Source organism: Zea mays, chromosome 10 (genome assembly GCF_902167145.1).
Source record: "Zea mays cultivar B73 chromosome 10, Zm-B73-REFERENCE-NAM-5.0, whole genome shotgun sequence".
Taxonomy (NCBI): domain Eukaryota; kingdom Viridiplantae; phylum Streptophyta; class Magnoliopsida; order Poales; family Poaceae; genus Zea; species Zea mays.
Window position 1 is genome coordinate 4,259,305 of NC_050105.1, and position 24,516 is coordinate 4,283,820.

Here is a 24,516-nt window from a genome sequence, read left to right on the forward strand (position 1 = left end):
CTTCCGTGGAACGCCTGGCGGTACACTTACCTGGAAAAAACATTGTACAATACGAGCCTGGGACAGACCTACAAGCGCTGCTTTTGAGCCGTGCAGCGAAGAAGACAATGTTAACTGAATGGTTTCAAATAAACTTGAAATATGTTGATGCACGTCACCTCACTTATTGTGATTTCCCCAAAGAGTGGTCGTGGGACATTTCTACTAGGTGTTGGCGAAGAAGGAGGTTGACGTCTGCCAAGATTGGTCGCATGTACTACGTGCACCCAACAGCTGGGGAGATATACTATCTACGTATGCTCTTGATGTTTGTTTCCGGTGCAACGAGCTTCGTTGATGTAAGGACCTTCCAGGATACTGTGTACGAGACGTTCAGAGAGGCGTGCGAAGCACGTGGTTTGCTCGAAGGCGACAACGAGTGGAGCCTTCTATTTGATGAGGCAGTAGTGTCTGCCTCGTCATTTCAGCTTCGGCAGCTGTTCGTTACCATTGTCATTCATTGTCCTGTTTGCAATGTTCGTGCTTTGTTTGACAAATATTGGATCTACTTCACCGATGACATACACCATGGACTTAGACAAGCTCTCGGCAACCCGCGCTACACAGCTCCACATGAACAACTCCTTACGTTGCTTTTGAGGAAACTAGCAGACACGTTTGCTAATAGTGGTGCCAACATAGTTGATTATGACCTGCCAATCTTATCGGCCTGTGGTGACGAAGAGTTTGGCAACCGGCTGATAAACGACGAACTGAGGTCTGAACCAGTGCTATTGCGTGCCCATGCCGCCGTTGCTGTCTCGCAGTTGAATGCTGACCAACGGTTCATTTTCGAAAAGCTGACTGAATCTGCGCTGGCTTGCTCGCCGGGCATATTTTTCGTATGTGGCCATGGTGGGACGGGTAAAACTTTCTTGTGGAACGCTATACTCACACATTTGAGGTCCCGACAAAAAATTGTTCTTGCTGTGGCCTCCTCTGGCGTGGCTTTGTTGCTATTACCAAAAGGCCGTACTGCTCATTCACGTTTCAAAATACCATTTGATCTAGATGAGAGAGGTGTATGTGGTGTCAAGAGAGGTACCATGCTGTCTGAACTTATACAACGGACTTCTCTTGTCATATGGGATGAGGCGCCGATGACCCATAGGCATTGCTTTGAGGCCCTAGACAGGACTATGCGTGATATTCTTTCGGAACATAGAGCGGAAAATGCGAACATCCCATTTGGTGGCAAACCTATTGTGCTTGGAGGAGACTTTCGCCAGATTCTACCTGTGGTGCGCAGAGGCTCACGATCTGCCATAGTGAACGCATCGATTACCAGCTCACCGTTGTGGCAGCATGCAACTGTTTTGAAACTACGAACAAATATGAGGCTCTCCAACCCGTCTTTACATGGGAAGGAACGCGCGGACTTGGAACAATTTAGCAAATGGGTGTTAGATATCGGCGATGGTGCTTTGCCAGCCATGACAAGAGGAGACGAGTCCGAACCTACATGGGTTACGATTCCTGAAGATTTATTGATACGCACAGACGGTGATGCTGCTGCGGCCCTCGTATCCGAGGTCTACCCAGATTTGTTAGAGAGATATATGGACCCTGCATACCTAGCTACACGTGCCATTGTATGTCCTAATAACCTTACGACTGATAAAATAAACAATTACATTGTCTCAATGCTCCCTGGACATGGTGTTCAATGCCTTAGTTGCGACACGATCTCAAAGGCGTCTGAACGCATACCTGATTTTGACATGTTGTATCCTACTGAGTTCCTAAACTCTATTAATGCAGCAAATTTCCCTTGCCACAAACTTGAGCTAAAAAAAGGCGTTACTGTCATGCTGCTACGTAACTTGAACCAGACTGCGGGGCTCTGTAACGGAACAAGGATGCTTGTAGCTGAGATCGGCCATCGTATTCTTAAATGCGTAGTACTAACGCCCTCCGGAGTCGGAGAAGAAGTTTTCATACCGAGGATCGCGCTTAACACTACCGACGCCAAATGGCCCTTCACATTGCAAAGAAGACAGTTTCCAGTACGGATATGCTATGCCATGACGATTAATAAGAGCCAGGGTCAGACCCTCTCAACGGTTGGCCTCTACCTTGACAGACCTGTGTTTACGCATGGCCAGCTTTACGTCGCTGTTTCAAGGGTTACATCTAGAAGCGGTCTTAGAATTTTGATTGAAAATGCTGATGGTTCTTGCGGAACACAAACTCGAAACGTTGTTTATCGGGAAGTGCTGCGGGCCGTAGATGCGGACCCACTGCAGACTTCTTAGTGCATTATCGACTCAGACTTGTACATAACCAATATGTAAAATAAAAATGTGTATACCAGCAACGCGTTTAGTTATCGTACCTATTCTGCTGCTGTACAACTGCTTCCCCACCAAAACAATTTTTTTGGCTCCTATACCGTTCGTCTAGCAGCCGACCGGCATGCAAGCACTACGTGTGGCAAGTTTACAGAGGGGAACCGTTATGTCTCGATGCTCCAGTGGATGTTGTCATACAACATCCGTGGTAGATTCCTACTCAATGATATTGGACTAACTTTACCTGGCATGTTTCTCCTATCCTAAATAATTTTTTGGGTGGCCATACTGCCCTTATCAACATCGAGTGTAATGTTTGTTGATTGCTTATTTCGCTGGAAATGACTGGCCACTGTTTCTTTACTGCAGATGGGGGACATACTCATTCCTAGCCTTATGGTTGGAGACTGCTCTCACAGCCTCTGTGTGCGTGTCTCTAGGCTTTGGGAATTCCTTGATCCTCAGGATGACAGTAGGCTCCTGCATACTGATCTTGTTTTGCTTGATGAAGAGGTACATGCATCTTTATACTGGTCTAATACTTGTGCATGCATAATAACCATCAGCTCATACAATATGATATACAATTTTCTATGCAGTTCTTGCGTGTTGTTTAAAATGTTTCCTCCTTTTGTTAGGGAAACAGCATACATGCCCAGGTCTATCCTCCGTTATGCCAACAGCTCAGTGCGCTGCTTGATGAGGGAGGGGTATACAATCTGAAGTATTTCTTAGTCAGGAAAGCTAACAGATTCTACAAACCGGTTGAAAACTGCAACATGATCAGCTTTACAAAGTGGACTACGGTTGAGGTTGTCCTCCAGATCCCCCCTGCTTTTCCGGTTTGCACATATAATCTCACTCCCATAGAACAGCTGCAACCGCGCGTGGACTACAAGGAATATTTCACGGGTAACCTTCTAGACATAGTGGTTTCCATGTTACAAGGAGCATGAATACAGTACTAATGCCCTCGCCGTTTCTATTGTAGATGTGCTCGGTGTTGTCAGTGTGATCTCCCATGTTTCATCGCTGCGCACAAGGGGACGACAGGCTGAGGTTATGAAGAGAACAGTCACTATAACCAATGCAAGGTATCGTTTGCATTCCTATCCTGCTATACATTCCTTTTGGGTGCCGCACACGTGTATGCTGCACAATTTTGTTTGCACGAAAATAGCAATGAACCCATGAACAGCCTCAACCTAAACCACAGATTATCATCCGTGTGGGGGCTGCCACTTCTTATTCTCCACGCTGGCAAAATTGGCGATACGCTCAAGGGAATAGCTGAAGGGTAGATGCACCTAGATAGGAAGAACACTGTTAGATCACGCGGGGGTCAATCTGCGTCCAAAAACTCAGCAAGAATATGTCCACAAATCATGCAAGGGTTATGCTACAAACAGGTTGGCCATAGTGAGAAATAAAAAATGCCATCTTCCTTGTAAAGGAAAACTGGTTTTAAACTACCTGTCTTCAGTTGACCATACTTCATTGCAATGTACCTTAGAAAAGATCATTTTCCCTGCTCCGCCAATCCTCCATGTCTAATATTATCTATTGCTCATATAGAAGATTACTAGACAATTTCATCTGCCATCGGCCATTTAAACAAGCAGCTATTTTGAGGCCTACCATTTAGTGGTTTACGTACTTCGCACATAGTTGGCAGTATGAAATAGCGCTCTAGACGCACTGTTTACGCCTTTTGTTTCTTTGCAATGTCCACAACTAACACAGTGCAATGAAGAGTTTATTATAAACTCGCTGTTCTTCACTCTGGCAGGGATACTGGGCCAACCGTTGATGTTGTGCTTTGGGGCGAGCGGGCCACAACTTTCCCAGCTGAACAGATCCACAGGGACAGTGGATCCTCACCACAAATCATAATATTTGTTGGCACTCTCGTGAGGAGTTACGCTGGTAAGTCTACTACATCCCTTTTATTGCGCTGCTAATACGCATGAGCGTCTGAAAGGTTCCATTGTGTTTTAGATAATGTGTCTTTATCGGGTGGATCGTCATGCAAGTGGTACATAAACGCACCGGTCCCAGAAGTAAACGCTCTCAGAGCTAGGTAACTTACTCATCCTAGGTTTTCAGACATTCAGTTTTCCGTCATCTTTCTCACCAAATCTGATTGGTGCCATTCGTAAACTGACATGGGTAAGCAGTGCTGAAACCAAACACCAACCTGTCATTTGGGATCAGGGGAAAGCAGCTGCTGAGGGTGCAGTAATTGCGGTGCCTGAACATAGGAAACTCAAGGATATTAAGTACCTCCATCCTTTTGAAAATAAGGTACCACTACTCGGCTAAACCTTTCAATCCTAAGTTTTATCACAGGTTCATAGCTATTCACTTCGGTTACATTGTTTACAGAAGAAGGAATGGCTTGTCATCGTAAAGATCCTCAAGATTGATAGATCATGGTGGTACAACGCATGCAAAAAATGCCTTAGGACAACCAAACCACACGGTGACACATACAAGTGCACCAATAGTTCTTGTGACAGCATTGGATCGCCTACCCCAAGGTCAGCTCTTATACGTCTTTCCCTGTTTTTGTTAAGGACCTGCTAGACACCTTCTATTTAGATCTAAAAATGTTAACTCATACGCGTTCGAAATTAAGCACGCTGTAAGCATGATAGACACAGACCAGCTTTACCCCTTTCAGTTGCATATTGCAATTTGGAGGTGAATACTAGAAAAGAAGTAAAAATCACAGTACGCATTTCGTATTTGGCTTTGATTCTTGAACCCATCAGTAATAGCAGTACAGAGATTCATAACTACCCAGCTGATGTCAGGGATGCAAATATGCCCTAGAATTTCGTTTGAGGTATGCACAGCATTAGAGCAGGGGCAATAGCCCTGTACAAGGGTTTGCTTACCAATCAGGTAGATAGTAGATATGGCTGCTTGAGTTCCAACTACAGCAAGAAGAGTTGCTATGATGGAGGTTGTCCAGTATATGGCTTATGCAGTTAGAGTATGTTAGCTTTGGTGAAGTTTAGTGCGCAACGCATTAGCATTCCGTACATCTGTAAGATAAACATATGCCAGTCTGTGCATAGTGTGCTTGTTCTGGTAATATAGCTAAAAGAAAAGTCGTTAAAACAAACTATGGCAACTAAAGGAGACATTTAGTGTCTAGGACAAAATTTAGAACTAAATTGAACTAAGGGTTTCGCCGTCTACAGATTTCATGGTTTGTGATGTCTGGCTATCGAACCACTCTGTGCAGGTACAAAATATCCCTCACCGCTGAAGACGATACTGACACCGCCGAGTTTATCTTCTTTGGACGAATGGCGCAGCGCCTCATTAAAAAAAATGTGGACACCCTCATCTCGACTAATCCACCCGGTTTCATTCCAAAAGAGATTACAAATCTACTGGAAAAGTCTTTCGAGTGGAATGTTAGCTTCACCGAAAGCACAATTATTTATAGCAATGTTTCCTTCCAAGTCAATGCTATAAACGCAGAAATGGATGGTGGCAACATACTTCCAACTACACCGTCCTCACAGCCATCGTCGATCGTGCTTTCTCAAGGTACATCTTATCATATCTGTTTAGTAGAGCTACGTACGTTAGTTTATGCCAAGTTAGAAATGAAACTAATGGTTTGTTTCCTCTACTTGTTTCTTTCCGTTTCGTTCTACCTGTATATGATGGGTCACCTAAAGCTGAAACGACACAGCCTGCAAAGTGTGCTGAATAGACACAAACTGGCGGTCTGCTGTCTGCTCACCTGAAACTAGGCAGCTTCCTAAAAAAGAGTATTAAACAGTTGGCTGAACGTACACTGATTGATATTAAACTGGTCAAATTGAGTAATGATTGGTGCATATAGAAACAGAACTAAACTCATACACTGTAAACATGCTGCACAAACTACACCAGAAATTCAACATATGCTAAAAAGAGGCTAATATGCGTCATGTGTCCAGAACACCATATGTTGCGCACATGTTGCACACAGAACTACTGTATATCTTGGAAAATTGCTTGAAGCAACCACAATATTATACCTCAGGTAGATATTCAGAATATGTTCCACCCATATTAAAGACTCAACCACATTACACTGGAAGGGGCCATACCAGCGTTTAGGCCGTAATATTACAGTTTAAAGGCATTTTTTCCATCTACAGAACAAGCATTTCCGCCTTCTGACTTAGTAGGTTTCTTTTTGAGTACAACTCTTTTCACTGCACCCTATCCCCATCAACTGCAACTCTTGTGGCTCTAACCTGTTTTTGGTCTGGCTGCTAACTCCGCGGTAGGACAAGGATCAGGTGTCACACAGAACACGGGGGCTTCCTTCATCCGCGAGCCGTCACTGACACCAGAGAGTCACAAAGTTTCATCTATCGCCAAGGTGCATTGTTGTACTCAGTAGAACAAAATAGCTACCTACAATATAAAGCATCGTTCTCCTTCTAGATACACTAAGAAATAAGCCCTAGATATGTCTTTTCATTGCAGTGTGACATACAGACAGCCCCACATCAGGGAGACAATCTGCTCCAAGGAACAGAAATTGTCACTTCTCCGCCTAACATGCAGGCGCCATCAGGAGCTGCTTACAGCGTGCTAGATGGGTCTACAAACAAGGCTCACAAAAGTGTTACTGGAAAGAGGTTAGTTTCATGCCAAGCAATCTACCTAGACTGTTATTCCCGTACCATCTCATCACTTTTGCATGCATGCCATGGGACCAAACTTTTCATAGGGCTCGGACATCACCTTCCAACAAGGTTGCCAAGAAACTTTTTAGAGATGAAGACACGGGAGATGACGATGTTGCTGGTTCTGGAGACGTTGATGCCGAGTAGCGGTATACCCTTTTTTAGTTGCAGTGCTTTTGGACATGAGCGCCACCAGCTATGGAGACCCGCTTTTGGGAAATGAAGATCGCTTTTGGGAACTAGCCCAGTTCATCTAGGTTACTCTTAGAACTTGCCCCCCCTGCTGTGCAGGGAGTATGGTTTTATGCTTGTAAGATATGAGCAGCGCTATGCTGTGTGCTTGACTGTAAGTTATGTCTTTTGGTGCTTCTAGGGTAGTACCTGGTCGTAGCTATGATATGCGTGCAAGCTTGCGAGGACCATACTCGCGATATGTAAAGCATGCCTATGTAGTCTAGGCCTGAACAAGACATTGCTTCCCTTGGTACTTCTACTATTTCTCTTTGTCGTTCTGTGGTACTACCAGCCATCTATTTGTCGTTCTACTCCCTTTAACATGTAACTATTAGGTGGTAACCAATCAGACGCGTCCATTTCAAGGTTTTCCTTACTTTCCATTGAAATTTATCTATTACCCCGGTTATCTGCTAACCAAACAATGAGGTTCTGCATATAATGGTCAGAGGCTATGGTATTTTTCTTATAGTACAGGAAATACACAGCGAAGCAGCTCCTATGTTCCATTCAAGAAAGGAGGCAATTCAATTCTGAATGATAAGAAATATACCAAGGTATGTCGTGTAACCCATCCTTGAATTTCAGATTGCCTTTATTTGTCATGAATATTATTTTCCTTGTTTTCATGTTTGGGCCAGATTCAGCAATGCCGTAGCATAGGTAGGTGTGACTCTTCTGTTGAGGTGGAACTTTGATCGAGATGTGGCATGGTCTCGCTCTTATCTTGTCTGCCCAGTTTACGAATTGACAGACATGGATACGTTTGTTTGCCATGCCATGTCGTTCCTCTTCCACTTCCACATTCTACATGTTTCTTTAGCTAATTAGGTCAGCTTAGGAGATGTTCATTACCGAACCTCCTTCAACCCACATTGCTTGGCTCACGCTTTCTGTGGGTACCATATGGTAGTAGGGTAGTGCAGTTTCTATTTTGCCACCTTGTTTATGCATCTGTCTATTCAAGGTTTCATAAAGGTTGTGTTCATTGCCTTTTTGCCTTTTCTTCGGGGATTTACCGGGAGATATGCCTGTATGATTGTCCACATGATTAGACCGTGCTGCCCCTGGCCTGATCGATCAATTTGCCTCTTGATGTTATGCATCTCAGGGCAGCACACAGCAACGACTGTAGCCATTGTGCTCGGGGGAGCCGTAGGCCTGGGATTCGTGGTCATCTGCTTGTTTTTCGCTAGGAGCCTGGTCAAGAAAAAGGATGGTGGTGGGTTAGTGAAAACACGAGCACGAGCAGCACCATGGCTCTCTTCTTTGGGCTGCCACCATTCTGCAGCTCCCACTGCTGCTTGTTCCACCAGCTGTGGACAAAGACATTGTGAGGGCATGGTATGGCATTTTGATGGTATGGTTGTGTATTTTGTTTCTTCAAGGTGGTGAGTGGAATACAGAGGGGGTGTTTTTGGCTCTTCTTCCTCTGGCCATGTGAGGGTGCCATCCCCCCCATGATGGCAGAGAGAGGAAAAGAGGTGGCGAGCTGCTGTTCAGGAAAGAAGCTGTCCACTTCTGGGGCTATTTTGAATCTCAGCTGAAATTGGTAGACAAGCTCGGGGCTGTCGTCTTAGCCTCTCCTGCTTAGAGTTCTAGGAGTACATTGATTCTCTTGTATTTTTTTGACCCCCGCCAAATGAAAAATACCTGTTCAGTCTAGGTTGGACGTACTTAGTCTCTTGTTTAAGGTTGCAGGAGCGGGTTTAGGAACAAAGAACTTGACCTGTTGTTTAGAAACAAAGAACTTGACCTGTTGTTTGTGCACTGCAGGCAAAGGCTGTGAACCTGAGTGGAACGAGACCTTCGTGTTCACAGTCTCCGATGGCGCAGCAGCATTGTTCATCCAACTCATGGACAGTGACGGTGGCACTGATGACGATTTTGTTGGTGAGGCAACGTAAGTAGTTAGTTAGCCTATCTCCATCAGCTTATCTATCCATGTAACTATATTTAAACTCTATTCTCTACGAATAGTATGGTCTATATCAACTTTTGATTTTGGAGGTGTTTTGGGATCCAAATTTTAACGTTCTCAATGTATATTATTTCAATCGAGTGTGGCCTGGGCTTCTGCAGGATTCCTCTGGAAGCAGTTTACACGGAAGGAAGCATCCCTCCAACTGTTTACAATGTTGTGAAAGACGAAGAATACCGCGGAAATAATAATAACGGTCACCGAACCCCACTCTTTGATGTCCTGTACTACTGCATCAATTTGGCGTGCTTAAGTTAGGTACCATTGATTCAGATTATCTATAACTGTTCGAGAAAGATATAGTAATATCTTGATCACAGAATGAAAATGTTTGTGTATAGATCACAGAATGATTCCAGTACACGAGCAACCCGGCCAGCACCTCCAGTCGGTTCGCCTGTGACACAGCTTTGATCCCACGTACGAGATGGACAGCTTTGACACAGACTGATCACAGAACTGTTCCTAAATGATTCCAGTTTACGCTTATTACTAGAGTATATTTTCTTGGTCCTTCCTGTTTTTGTCGGTTTATATAGAGTACACCCAGAAATAAGTGTACATAGTCTTTTTGATACATCAATGTTAGTCTTTTAAAATTCTTAAATTATGAAACTACTAAATACTGAACGCTTTAAGTTTTCCAAAAGTTTGAACAGGATAGGGCGCCCGAAGGGGCGCCGTCTGTTCTAGTATGAGATGCATGGATAGTGGGGTGGGCACTAGATTGGGAGCTGATCACTCGGCCTGAGCACAGTGTGCGAGATATATTGTGAATCATCGCCATGGCTCGCATGTGAATCATCGCCAGGGCTCTAATCTGAGGAGGACCGGAGAGCATCTGCATGCATGCCGCTCTTTGCCGGAGCAGCTGAGAGCGCGCCTCACACGACGGTATGGAAATGACGAGCTGCTGTACTCACGGTGCCATTCCATACCATCGTCCATGGTGTTCGACTTTATTTCTATGAGCCAGGCCGACCGTCATGCTCATGCATGGAAGCCCCCCAAAGCGTTTGTTTTCTCGGGCCAAGTAAACAAATGTGCGTTGTTACGTTCTCTTGGACCAAGTAAGCTTGGTGGTTACAGGAAGCAGAGAGAGAGAGAGGTACTGTTCATCAGTGTTTACAAATACGGGAAACCATCAGACAGTCCTAGACCTAGATGATGATGCATGCTAATATATAGGCAGCGTGGCAGAAATATACAGCACACGCAGAAGGTCGATCGATGCATGTACTAGTAGCTAGCAGCAGCAGATGAGATTACTATCCCCTTCCCCTTGTGCGTGAATTTATAGGATATTTGGTTTGAGGATGGTCCATCATTTTTTCACTCCTCTTCCGCTCCTCATTTTCTGCAGCCGCGGCATGCACCGTCCTCGTCGCTGACGGTCACGGCTTGCCCTTGTGCTGCGTGTAGATGTAGTCGAGGTGCGCGTCGACGAGCAGCCGCCTCTGCACGCACTCGTCCTTGTCGTTCCCCTCCTCGCACGCCTCCGCTCCCATCGTCGTCGTCGTCGTCTCGAGGAGGGTTTTGGAGGAGAGGTCGTCGCCGTTGTTGCCCGTGCCACCTTCCTGGAGCACAAGGCCGCCGGCGCCGTCTGCACCAGCTGATGCAGCCTTGACACCGTTCTCGGCTGCGGACGGAGAGAGAGTTCCATTCAGGGACGTTAATTAAGTCGAGCAGCAAAGCAAGCAAGCCCAACAAAAGCAACAACGTACGAACGGTACGGTCGAGGCAAGCGAAGTCGTATCGTGTGCCGTCGTCGTGTGCGTACCTTGGTGATCCAGCGCTTGGACTGGGGCGCCAGGAGAAGGCAGGTGGCGAGCCGCCGCTGCCATGCAGTGGAAGCAGCCGGCGACGAGGAGGAGTAGGAGGGGCAGGGCAGCAGCCGCAAGCGGCGAGGAGTTGCTGCCGCGGCGCCTCATCGCCGTACGTCGTGCTAGGTTGAGCGCGTTGATGAACTGCTAAATGCTAGTATACTACGTCGTACTGCTTAGCTAGCTGTCGAAGGGCGAGCGAGAGGATGGATGGATGGAGAGAAGATAGAGAGAAAGAGGGGTTGTGTACGAGTTGGACGTAGCTAGTGAGTGAGTGCTGGTTGGCTGGCTGGTGACGGATGGCTTAATTTGGGAGATTGGTGGGATGGTGGTAGACTGCTGCTTGCTGGTGCTGGGCTGCCGATGCCGGCAGCTGTATTTATAATGCGAAAGCTGCGAGCGAGAAGGGGAATTTGGAATTGGTCGAACAAAGGAACACAATGGAGAAGAATATGGCTTTATATGGCACAAGAAATCGAACAGATGCGAGGCGAATTATTAGCTAAATTTGAAGTTAGACCATGTAGCACACATGTATGATATTGTTGAATAATTAGACAAATTCCAGTTTAAATTCCGAATATAAATCATTACCAAATCAGAAGAACTGAAATAACAAGCCAAATCAGATAAATGCGTACTGATTAGACTTATTGATAGATGACACGCGCCAGAATCAGCAGGGTCGACGATGTCGAAGTAGCGAAATCAGCAGGGTCGACGAGGTCACGAGCAGTCGCGTGAAGACGCTTCCCAAAAACCTTATTCGCCCTCTCCCGGCGATCGGTTAGGATAAGCGTAACAGCCAAGAAACCAATCAAACGGCAAAAGGTAGCCGCGCCCCCGCAGGGGGGCGGATTTCGGCGGACCATTCACGCGCATGTCGGCAGACCATGCTACGTCCTCAGGCTCCGGCCACCATTTTCCTGCAGCACTTGGATTGGATCCAGTCTCGCCTCTCGTGTCGTGTGTGATCACTGCTCCTCGCTCCTGCCGCAATCGGTGGCATGCATGCCCACCGTATCCAATCTGGGATGATGCGCCGGACAATGAGGGGCGACGACGACCGAGACAGAGGAAGTTGCGTGCGTGTGTGCGCTCCTGTCGTCGTCGTCGTCGTCGTTCGTGAACTCGTGCTCGTCGTTGTCGTCGCTCCACCAGCTATCTGTAGCTAGCCGGCCTGGGACGGCAGTGCGCGTGCATGCACGCGCTCGCTCGTGCAGTCGTGCTGGGTGGTCGTCGTCTCACGCGCCCACAGTAGTGCGCTGCCGCTAAGGCTAAGCGTACGTGATCGACGGTCGGCCTGCCTGCCGGTCGTCGCTCGAGTCTCTTCGCTTCGCTGGCTCCATCACCGACGTCGTTAAGGCAGCTGTAGTGTCGCGTCGTTTCCACTTTGCACCCGCTCGCTCGCCTCGGTGTAGTGGCTTTCAGGTCAGCTCGTCAGGCCGGCGAGCAGCAGGCATGCTAGCTGACCCGTGCCGTGCAGTGCAGCAGCAGCGCGCGCTAGCTACATAGTTTTTCCACGCGACGGGCGGCCGGAGCAGAGGCATGCAGCAGAACTGATGACGACGGGACACAGGCCGGGACGTGGGTGCGCTGCGCATGCAGCGGAGCTGATGACGGGACAGGGACGTGGGCGCGCATGCATTGCCCGGGGCAGCGGTCGTCGGCTCGCTCGTCGTCGTCCAAGCCAGCAGCAGGAGGGCGCCGCATGCTGTGGTCGATCGACGGACGCGCCCTGTACAATACGACGAGGATTCAACTCATGGCATGCATCAATCTTGTTTTCTTTTGTATAATGATAAAATAAACCGCAGAATTTTGTTAATATACAGTAACCACTACACCAAAATCATACACTTGCTACAGCTTTTTAACTTTCTACAGCTTTTATAACAAACTGTAGGAAATAAATAACTTCCGAGAGGCAATTGGTAGCTCTAGGAAATAAACATAACTTCCTACGATATTTTATAAAAGCTGTCGGAAGTTAAAAAACCGTAGGAAGTTAGATAACTTCCTACGGCCTCCTCTAGGAAGTTAGGTTTCAGCTGTTGACCAGTCAAACGAAAAGCTAACTTCCTACGGCTGGCTCTAGGAAGTTAGCTGCCCAGCTAACTTCCTACGGCCACCTCTAGTAAGTTAGGTTTCAGCTGTTGAACAGTCAAACGAAAAGTTAACTTCCTACGACTGGCTCTAGGAAGTTAGCTGCCCAGCTAACTTCCTACGGCCTCCTCTAGGAAGTTAGGTTTCAGCTGTTGACCAGTCAAACCAAAATCTAACTTTCTACGGCCGGCTCTAGGAAGTTAGTTGCCTAGCTAACTTCCTACGACCTCCTCTAGAAAGTTAGGTTTCAGCTGTTGACCAGTCAAACGAAAAGCTAACTTCCTACGACCTCCTCTAGGAAGTTAGGTTTCAGCTGTTGATCAGTCAAACCAAAATCTAACTTCCTACGACTGGCTCTAGGAAGTTACTTAACTTCCTAGAGTAAATGTACAAACTCTAGGAAGTTACGTAACTTCATGCGGCTTGACTCTAGGAAGTTATGTTTTTTTTATTTTAAACCTCTCCTCAACCTTATCTCTTCTCTCACCTTTCTCAACCCGTCTCTCTCTGTCTCTTGGTGCCGCCAGCCGCCCCCGCCGTCCACTCCACGTCGTGGCTGCCCCAGCCCCCGCAGTGCCTGCCCCCACCCGCCCCCGCCACGGTCGCCCCCGGCTGCCCCTGCCGCCCCCATCCCCGACCGCCCACGCCGCGGACGCCTCGGGCCCTGGCCGCCCCCGTCCGCCGCCGCCGCCCCCGCCTCGGCTCGCCTCCAACTCTGTCCGCCGCCCCGGCCCCGCCCATTGTTTAATTAATTGATGAACTTTCTCTTCAGTTTAATTAGTTGCAAAACATGCATGTTCTCATTCAGTTGTCCATCCATCCATCCACCCATTGTTGTTCTTTGGATAAGATATATACTAGATACAGATAGCCATGGCCGGATAACTAGCTAGTTTTAGGTTTCTGTCTGAATGAATCGCTGCTATGTGGACAAAACCAAAGAAGATTCTCTGCTGATTGTCTCTCTTTGATAATTCTCTGTAGGGTTGATGAGTTCGTTGGAAGGAACCTGGATCCGTTCCTAACGATGTATGGATTTTCTGGTTGTGAATTCGTCCTTTAACCTAGCGTGAATGGTGTTGTTTTCTTAATATATATATATATATATTTAAAAACAGTCAGCAAGAGAGAGGAAGCCACGATCAATCTCAGCAGTTTCTGAAGAAGTTCCGGTACTTCCGTTGCTCACAGCTCTTAATTATTATATTACTTGTTGGTTCTTGCCCATTAGTAAACTACACGTCTTTATTAATGTTATTTTGTTGCCAATTGTGTATTACCCGAGTACTAGCTAGCAGATCGATCACATGAAAAAAGACTAATATGTACGAGAGACAAAAAATTCTACTATCATTACCCAAATAATTTTTAGGTAGGATGGGAGAAGCAACATAAACAGCTAGCCTCTGCAAATCGGCATATATAAGACAGTAAACTGCACTGTAAATCGGCGACATAAATAGCTAGCCTCTACAGATCTCTGCTGCTTTTCCCCCCTTTGCAGCCTGCAACCCGTACTGCACTACAAACAGGGGCGGATTTGGGCCCCGGGCCACCTGGGCCATGGCCCGGGGCGCAACCCAAAAATACTCATGTATATAGGTATTTTTTTAACCAAAAAATCTAGCCTAAAATACATTTTAGCTTAAAAATGTGGCCCAAAAGACCTCCTGCTTGCACCGATTGAGCCTAGCGCTGGCAGCCTCCCTTAGTCGCCTCTTCCAATTATTTCGTGAACCTGCGCGGCTGCGTTTCCTATGTTTCCAGCGGTGTGCCGCCTCCATTCAGTCCTCTATCGCTCTCCACACCTTCAGACTCTACGAATCCGACAAGAGCACAAGGCAGCAACCTCCGAGTCGGTCCGGCGGGCTCTGACTCAGGCATCCGCCACTGCCAGTCCGACCTCCACCTCCGCCAGCCTGCCTCCAGCGTCCCTGCGACCCTATAGCAATGACGCGCGCTGCCTGGCGCCGCGCCACCACCTAAATCCGTCCCTGCCATTACATCTTCTTCCAAACTATATAACTTTCTCAACCTGATTCCCTTCCTTTTCTTATTCATAGTCGAGGGCGGAGCGCACCTCCCTGGCCAATGGGCAACGACCACCTGAGCGGCGAGCACTGTGTGCTGAGTTGACTGTCTGCTGCCATGTGCCCGTGATTCTCCTTTATTGTGAGTAATTGTTCCTGAATGTCTGATTCTCTTTCCCTATCTGCCACAGTTCCACTAAATTGTTTTAAATGTTTCTACCCCTAAATGCGAAAAATTAAAAGACGAGTAGTACATCATTATATTTATAGAGTGGCCCGGGGAGTTATTTTTACGGAGCTCCGCCACTGACTACAAACTTTCAGAGTAATCAGCATGTCGTCTACTTTAAACTACCATGCCGTCAACACCACGTTGTTAGCCAGCCCTGCAGAGCAATTAGTTTGTCGTTGTCTGTGCTAACACTTAATCAAGCATCTATAGTGCTGCTTTTCAGAACCATCACCTCATTGTCATTATAATTGTTTCGATTATTTCCTCGACGCGTCGTCAGAAAAACCATCGTCTGCTGCTGGCAGAAAAACCATTGTATGTAAGATTGCATTGTTCTTTTGTATGAGGCTGCATATGGCGAGGCGATGTCTAGTCAGCACGGACCAGACTATGACTAGAGGACCTCACTCATTGATCCTCAGGCTGTATGCAAGTGGTGGAAAAGCTCATGGAAGGTGAGGACTCTACATATCTTATATTGTTTCATTGGTTGAGTGCAATACATGTATTCTTAATCTGTCGTGATGTTACTTGTTTTGTAGGTACACAATGTTTACTAACGTCATCGACTCGAGCCAGGTGAGGGTTCAGCGTGGAGGTTCATCGAGGTCTGTTGCTCGTAGCTACCTTGCCAACGCATGAACAAGACGACGGGTTAGACTTTGTCGAAACCCTCTTCACTAGTGGAGGTATCGATCATCACTCTTCACTGTAACCCGATGGTGATACTTGAGACTTTTATTATGACTATGTATGAGATATTATCTCTTATTAGTACTGGATGATAAGATGTGTCTTATTATGACTATGGATGAGACTTTTGTGATGTAATTGATGAGACTATGGATGAGACTTTTGTGATGTAATTGATGAGACTATGGATTTAAATATTGTTATGTGATTGTGTGTGAGATGTTTTATGTGAAAATATGTTGTGCTATATAGCTGTTAATATATTTGTTATGTTGTGGAATGTGGTGTAAAATAAAAATAAACAACATTTGTAATGCTGGTCAAATTAAATTCCTAGAGGCTTATTAAGCCGTAGGAAGTTAGCCATCTAACTTTCTAGGGGCTACAGTAAGCCGTAGAAAGTTAGCCAGCTAACTTCCTAGGGGTTACGGTCAGCCGTAGGAAGTTAGTCAGCTGCCGGCGCTGACGGCGTGAAGCTACTAACTCCCGAGAATCTACTAACTTCCGAGAGGCTTTTTTGGCTGTAGGAAGTTAGCTAACTTCCTAGAGGGATCTAGAAAGTTAAGCTAACTTCCGACAAAAAATTTCTGAGAGCCAAACTTCCGACGGGATGGCTTAACTTCCGAGAGTTTAGCTAACTTCCTAGAGTTTAGGCCTAACTTCCTAGGGTTTAGGCTCTAGCAAGTTTACTATTTTGGTGTAGTGAACGAACGATACCATGAGTGGTCTCCGCCGGATTAGGCAAGCATTAATTTGCTGACTGTCACTGTCAGTTTACGTTCAGATATATTTTGAGGCCTGTGCCTGTGAGTAATCGTCCGTGGAAAAAATTTCGTACATACCGGAGGTAAACATCATCTTTTATCATTTGGTGGCCCATTAGATGTATATAAGGGGCTGTAAAAAGGATTTTTTACATCCGGTATGTAAAGGATTTTTTTTTTCCATCGTCTGAACGTAGGTATGGAACCGAGGAGCACTGTTGTACAGCTTCAAACGCAAAGTATATGCTATGCTACCTCTTTTTGTCTTGGAGGCAGCTAGCCACGTACTCTCGGAGAAAAAAGGACGATGAAATGAAAGAGTAAGGAAGAGACGTACGGTGAAATAAAGACGAAAAACAAGGATGAACAGAACGGCAGTCTTCGTGCACTAGACAGAGCATCATATACCTTTTTCCCGTTCAAGTTGTTGCGTCCGAGCGCTCTCTTTCCTTCATTCCCATCTAGCTCCACCATCGTTTATGCGTTTGCTCTACATTAGTGAGGTTTGAAAACCTCTTACCACCACTTGATGCTTGTCTACCATTATTACACTCAAAATGACTTGTAACCTTGCAACTGCTTAATTTGTGCCGAAGAACTAACGGCAAGAGAGGGATATGCTATACGAATGGTACCGCTATGTATGCACGCGTGCGGGGTGCCGTGCCCGTGCTCTTCTCTTCTTTTTTTGTGTAGCCGAGATAACTACGGGCCTGTTTGGTTGGTAACTAACTACGCCACACTTTGTCTAAAGTTAGTCGTTTAAATTAAAGAACTAACCTTAGACAGAAAAAATTAGACAACATTTGGCAAGTTAGGCAGGGAACCAAACATGCGCTACAACCGTAGTCTAAGATTTTTAAGGGCAATATACAGCCAAGAGGCCTTGGATTGATTTTTCAAAAACAAGAAATATAACTAAAAACCATATAATACTCTCTCCCGGTTCATAAATATATGACACCCTTGACTTTTTTTAAATAAAAACTTTGAACACTCGTCTTATTAAAAAAATAATGAGGTGTCTTATATTTTTTGTGATTTAATTTATCACTTAAGGTAGTTTGCGCTTGGCTTAAAATTTTATATTTTTAAATAAATATTTTGAATAAGACGAGTGATCAAAGTTTTCGAAAAAATCAACGATGTCATATATTTGTGAACGGTGTAGTACACAGTCCTAAACATGTGGTTCATAAATACAGTTAAATTGTATTTTCTTCAAGTAATCATTAGAGACCCCCTTAAAAGTCCAGTTGTGCATGACCTAATCTCGTTCCTATATATAAAGGCCATCGCGTCATTAGTTTCTCTTTAGCTTCTGTCGGAATGTTTCGGGATGCGTGCGTGTTGCTGGCGCACCCTAGAATGTTTCGGTGCGTGTGTCGCGGAGAAGAAAACTAAACGTGAACAAGGACAAACACACCACTAAAGAAAACACACGTTGTCGTGTCGAGGAATTCAATATGTAACGGGCATGCTCCTTTTTTTTTTGTTTAATGAACTTTTTTCACTTCGCGCCGCGCGCTATGCAACGTTTCGCACGTAATCCCTCCTCCGTCCACACGAGTTTTAGGGTGTGTTTGGTTTGACTTTTGGTTTTTGGCTTTTGTTCCCTAAAAGCCAAAAGCCAAACAAAGGGTTAGATCCAGGAAGCAGCTTTTTCTAAAAGCTGGCTTTCTCACAGTGTAAATCTGAAAGCACCCCTGAACCTGCTTTTAGTGGCTTTTCGAATGGAACTGTGAAAACATATATCGAAGAACTTTTCACGACTTTTAGTGGTTTCCACCAAACAGTTTTTAGCTTTTTAACGGCTTACAGCCTACAGCAGCTTTTTCCACAGCTCACAGCCCACAGCAACTTTTTTCACAGCAACAGCCCAACCAAACAGAACCTTAGTCGTTTTAGGTTTATTCTAAGCTATCAATTTTAACTGGTTATATCGATGGTTTCATAAGATTGACAATACAAAAAAAAATTAGTAGATTCATTTATGGGATCCTCTGCAGTAACATGACTAGATATATCTGTCGGCCGATTACTGACGTGCGGAGCTGGCCGGGCGCCTGACTCGCATGCGGACGTTACTGTTGAGAAATTGGTTCCATCAACCAAGCATGGTTCAATAATGTAACAAAGATGAAAGATGGGAACGAGAATTATATAAGAAATAAGAAGAGAGGTTTGGTTATACATGTTATTATTTAATTTGTCCACCACCATGTGCATGCAGCATGTATATATTAGATAAGACTTGGAGACGTACTAGTAGACGGATGACAACGTCCGTCCGGATGTTAATTAATTAGCCGCAGCAGCGTTCATCTAGGTAGCATTCTAGCAAGTGATTATAAAATATTCCCTCCACAAACCAACTTTTTCCGTAGGGGGGCCGTAGCACTAGCAGAGTCGAAGTGCCGAACCGAGACGGTGGCCTGCAGCTGCAAGCTCCTCGCTCCACTGCAGCTAATTAATCTTGGTGTGGTGGTGGTGGTGGTGCCCGAGGCGCTGCGCTCTACTCCTATTTATAAACAGGAGACGCGCGGCGGGACGCCGGGACGTGCGTTGTCTTTCGACCCAGAAAAAAAAAATACTAGTAATAGAACGCTGCGTAATCATGCTCTGTTTGGGATCCTGCTGTGCTGCCATCGTATCTGATCTGATACCGAGTCTCAATTAAAGCCTGAACTGACTGTAATCTATATATATATATAGACACAAAAAATAATATCGAAACAGTAGAAATCGGTAATAATTAAAGCCTGTGAATTAGTTTTCAGAAATGACGGTACAAGACTAAAGTCAAGCGAACAGTAATCGCGTTGTCTACATTGTCCAAAGAATCCAAGGAGTATAGTACAAAGCTGCCTGCCTGCCTGCGTCTCTCAACCAGTGTCCATCCTGCTGCATGGGCGCGGGGCCTGCCTGACGCACGTTGACCAAGGCGTCGTCCATGCCGGCCCAGCAGCGGCCCCACGGCCACTACTTTTCTTTGCACAAAATATATAAAAAAAAATACATAATCCCACGGCCACATATATTCTTTTTTTTTAAGCAGACGGCCACATCTATTCTATGCACTACTGCACTGGGGCGTGAATCCCACCCATGAAGCTTGGGAACGAGCGGCAATGGTGCTGTTTCTGTGTGCTTTTGGCATTGGGGCAAGCATGCATGCATTTGGAACAATTCATCCCATGCGTCATTTTAGTCCACTCTCTCTACTATCGGGTCCGAGTGGCATCTAGCACCATGAGTCCATGACCATGAGCCATGCTGTGTGCTGCTGCTTCTTCCCCTCCGTCCCCTTCACCACCGTCGTCTGCCATCTGCGCTTCCTAGCTCCCACTACTCCCACTATTTTAACTTTCCGATGCACCACTTCCTTCCTGCTGCATGGGCGCAGTGGGCACTGGGCAGCAGTGGCAGTGTCAGTGTGGCACTGAGCTTAGCCCACGTACGGTCGGTCGGGTGAGAGGGGGAGCTAGCTGCCGGGGCCTCGCTCGTGCATGCATCGCTCCTCGCTGCGCCTGCGCTCGCCACATGCTTGTTGCCGTCGTCGTCGACGCGGCCCAGCGATAGAGATAGAGAGAGAGATGACCTGTGGTGCGTGCGTCGTCAGCGCTGGCTAGCTGCAAGGACCAGCACCGAAACCAGCGGCGCTCTGTCAATCTGTGCCTGTATTCTGATGAGCTAGCCACTCGTCCTCTGCTCTGGTCGACTTTTCATCCCTGCTCTGTCACTGTACGGTCCGGTCCACATCGACCCGCCCAACGGCTCCGCCGTGCATGCCCTCCCTCCTTCCTCCGTACGTTGTAGCCTCATGGCGGCGGCGGAGAGGACAGAGGGCGCGCATCGCATGCAGATGCAGCGCCAGCAGGCACGCACAGAGAGGCCGGCCCTGCAGCAGCAGCAGCGGGCACGCGCGGCGAGGCAGGCAACGCACAGCCGGCGCCAACGCAAGCTAGCTGCCTGCTGCCGTGCCAGTACGACGGAAGAAAGCTAAGCTACTACGACTGCATGATCTGCAACAGCTGCCGACGGAGCTGTGGCGCTTCTGCTCGCTCGCGACGACTTCCACGACCACTCGACCAGAGAGAGAGAGAGAGAGAGTTGTGGGCGCCCACACACGTCATCTTACCATGCATGCGGCGCTGGACTTGAGCGGCGGCCGGCAACTACTACATCGTGCGACATCACTAGCAGGTAAAATATCTACGGGGGGAGCATGCGATCGCGCAAAAAGGAGTTTGTTATATACAAGACTCCTCCCGCGACTAATTAATCGTGTCGCTAATTAATAGTGGAGGAGGAGAGTCCTAGTGCACGCTAATGCCGGAGGATATGCCGGCAAACGGTTTACCGTATGTGTGTTTGGTTTCTGACTAAGGCTAACTATGTTACACTCTGTCTAAGTTTAATAGTTCGAATTGAAGAACTAACCTTAGTTATAAAAGTGTGGCAAATTAGTCAGCGAACTAAACAGCCCCTATAACTCTGCACTAGCGTGTGCTCCAATCGTAAAGCTAGCTTTCATAAGTAGACGACGAAGATAAGATGGAATATAATAATTATGCATCCATCACCACGCATGAATGCATGATCGATCCATGTAATAACGACCAGAGCGCGCCAACTTGTTGTCTTGTTGTGTGGACAAGGAGCTAGCAGAGCCGGCCGTCTCTAGTCTGCTAGCATGCATGCAAAGAGTACAATCACAAACACACGCGCAGCGAGCACACGACCAACGCTTTGCAAAGCGGCAGCCGAGTGGCGTGATGTGTCCGTGTACTAGCTAGTAGTAAAGGAGGAGCAGGCGCGCGTGCGTGCAGCTGCCGAGCTGGGGACCCTTCGATTCGGCCTTTCTTTTTCTTGTTTATACTAGCTAGCATGCTTGGGCAATATGACGATGGCGACGCGGCCGACGGCGACGGCGACGGCGAGGCAAGTTGATGAGACAGTGAAGCTCAGCTCCATGCATGATCGGCACAGGCATGGGCAAGCAATGGATAGGTGCACAGTAGTGCACGGTGGGAAAAAATAATAATAAATGGCGTACGTACGTGCTTCTTAATTTAGCGTGCTGATTGCTGATGAGAGCGACGGTGGTCAGTGGACACGCTCACTCACTAGTCCATCCTCGCGTGGCTGTGATGCGATTGGCGTCATGGGTGGGTGCTCATCTCGATCTGCTCATCATCATCCATCGTCCATTATCCTTACTACTACCAGCTAGAGCTAGCTTGTGTCGGAATATCTCGGTGTGCGTGTTGGTGCCGTTCGTATGACCCGCTGCGGCTGCCGCAATACGTATAGGGTAACGTTTTAATCATGTATAATATGGCTAGTTTGGTAACACTATTTTTTATGAGATTCTTATTTTCTCAAAAGAAAATAAACTATTTTTTTAAAAAAATAAGAAGTTGAGCATGTTTGGACCATGATTACTAGACAGATTGTCCGTGAGGCTTAGCCCCCTGTGCCTTTTCAGAATCATGGAGCCGCTGAGGGGAGCTTGGATGGGCGTGATGGCAGCCTTGCCAAGATATTCTCTACGTACCTCTATATATGATCCTCTCGACCGTCCCCCCGCCCCCCTTAATCCCGTACCTGCTGAAAGCTAGCTAGCTCGCTTAGCTTGCAGATGAACACTAGTACGTAAAATACACTTGCTGCTGAAAGGCAGACTTGTGTGAGGAGCAGGACTCACAGGACTTTATTTACATGGAGATAAACTCGTCCAGTCGCATGTGCCGTCCATGCTGCTACAAGTCTACAACACCCCAAAAGTCTAAAAGATGTCGACGAACTAGACAACGTTCGCCCGGCGGCAAAGGTGGCAAAGCATGGTTCAATAATGAAAAAGATGGGAATGGGACTAAAGAACTAAGAAGAGAGGTTGGTTATACATGTTATTATTTAATTTGTCCACCACGTACCATGTGCATGCATATATTAGATAAGACTTGGAGACGTACACAGCCATTATATAGATATATACTAACTACTACTACTAGACGGATGACAACGTCCGTCCGGATGTTAATTAACTAGCCGCAGCAGCGTTCATCTACGTACTCCACCATGCGCAAAGCACCGTTCTCCTCGCTGACCGTCACGGCTTGCCCTTGTGCTGCGTGTAGATGTAGTCGAGGTGCGCGTCGAGGAGCAGCCGCCTCTGCACGCACTCGTCGTTCTCGTTCCCCTCCTCGCACGCCTCCGCCGCTCCCTTCGTCGTCTGCACAGGCACATGCAGAAGCAGGATGATGAGAAAGAGGGGTCAAACGCTCAAAGTGAAGAGCACCGGATTTGATCAGTGTCGTCGTACGTCTTGTGTTGTCACCTCGGAGGCCGCGGAATGCTCGTCGCCGCCACTGGGGGCGGCGGCACGGAGAGGAGGGAGAGGACCGGCGCCAGGCAGGAGGCGAGCAGCTGCCGCGCAGTTGGAGGAGGAGCAGACGATGACGAGGAGGAGGAGGAGGAGGAGGAGGCAGAGGAGGGCGAGGGGTGAGGAGATCTTGCTGCTGCCGCGCCTGATCATCATCTCGGAGCTTTGCGCTGTGGAAGAGCAAGCAAAGGCTAGGGAGAAGCTCTGCTTGGCTATTAGCCGGGCGCTGGACTGGAAGTCTGGAACAGTGTTGGATGGGAGTGGCCGTCTTGGTATAGATGTCCAAACGGGCCACCCGGCCTGAACCCGTTTCGGCCCAGTACGAATAGGGCCGGGCCAGGCACGGCCCGTTGATGCTTTGGGCCGGGTCGGGCTGGCCCACGTGCCTAGAGACATGCCCAAACCCGGCATGCACAGGGAAAAATCGTGCCGGGCCGGCCCGTTGGGCCTCAACGGACCGGGGCGGGCACTGGCCCAAACCAACAGTAGAACAGTATATAAATACATATATTTAACATAATTAATCATATATAATAACATATTATTTATATATATTAAGACAACAAAATATTTATGTATGCATTTTATATTTATGTATGTATTTTATATATGTTTTTTCGCGTATTTAGTATTTACATACTATGAGAGAATTAAATGTATTTACATATTTAGTATTTACATAAATATGCGGGCCGCCGTCGTGCCGATCCATTTATCGTGCCGGGCCGGGCCAAAGCACGCGGGCCGCCGTATGTGCCCATACCCGGCCCGCTAAACGGGCCGTGCCGGCCCGGGCCCGTAACCGACCGTGCCGGGCCGTGTTTGGACCGGGCTAAATTCGTGCCGTGCCACGGGCCAAACGGGCGGCCCGCACTGTTTGGACATCTATACGTCTTGGTGGTGCTGGACTGCTGGTACCCGATGGAGGCGCTGCGCTCTATTTATAAACGGGAGACGTACGGCGGTAACAGTGCTTAGTTTGTTTGTGATCCTGCTGCGCTGACGTGGCCTGGCAGGCGTTGCGCGTCGTCTGACGGCCTGATACGGAGTCTCATGCGTACTACATCGTCTGCGTCTCCGAACCAGTGTCCATCCTACTGCATGGGCGGGCCTGACCTGACGCACGTTGACCAAGGCGTCGTCCACGCTGGCCCAGCAGCGGGCCCCACGGCCACTACTTTCCTTTGGACAATTTATTTTTTAAAAAAATTCCCATCCGGCCAAATCTATGG

General features: G+C 47.3%; 3 protein-coding genes across 4 annotated transcripts; 1 reads left to right on the forward strand and 2 right to left on the reverse strand.

Annotated features, from left to right (window-relative positions):
* The first annotated feature begins 251 nt into the window (after positions 1-251).
* Positions 252-7,256, forward strand: LOC103642267 (uncharacterized). Its single transcript, XM_008665578.2, has 9 exons — positions 252-881; positions 2,700-2,843; positions 2,969-3,242; positions 3,322-3,424; positions 4,120-4,256; positions 4,329-4,410; positions 4,508-4,634; positions 4,716-4,870; positions 7,205-7,256. Exons 1-9 carry the CDS (start codon positions 252-254, stop codon positions 7,254-7,256), a joined length of 1,704 nt encoding a protein of 567 aa, XP_008663800.2.
* Positions 7,257-10,274: 3,018 nt separating this feature from the next.
* On the reverse strand, positions 10,275-11,422 carry LOC100281314 (uncharacterized). Its single transcript, NM_001154232.2, has 2 exons — positions 11,029-11,422; positions 10,275-10,887 (listed from the first exon to the last, which is right to left on the reverse strand). Exons 1-2 carry the CDS (start codon positions 11,177-11,179, stop codon positions 10,643-10,645), a joined length of 396 nt encoding a protein of 131 aa, NP_001147704.1. The 5' UTR covers positions 11,180-11,422; the 3' UTR covers positions 10,275-10,642.
* Positions 11,423-22,783: 11,361 nt separating this feature from the next.
* LOC100280602 (phytosulfokines 5) lies at positions 22,784-23,570 on the reverse strand. Of its 2 annotated transcripts, none has more exons than XM_008663644.3 (2): positions 23,225-23,570; positions 22,784-23,134 (listed from the first exon to the last, which is right to left on the reverse strand). In XM_008663644.3, the coding sequence occupies exons 1-2, from the start codon at positions 23,438-23,440 to the stop codon at positions 23,012-23,014; spliced, it is 339 nt and encodes a 112-aa protein (XP_008661866.1). In that variant the 5' UTR covers positions 23,441-23,570; the 3' UTR covers positions 22,784-23,011. The 2 variants fall into 2 exon arrangements, with proteins under 2 accessions (XP_008661866.1, NP_001146993.1); NM_001153521.1 differs by having other exon boundaries at positions 22,812-23,134; positions 23,240-23,528.
* Positions 23,571-24,516: the final 946 nt, after the last annotated feature.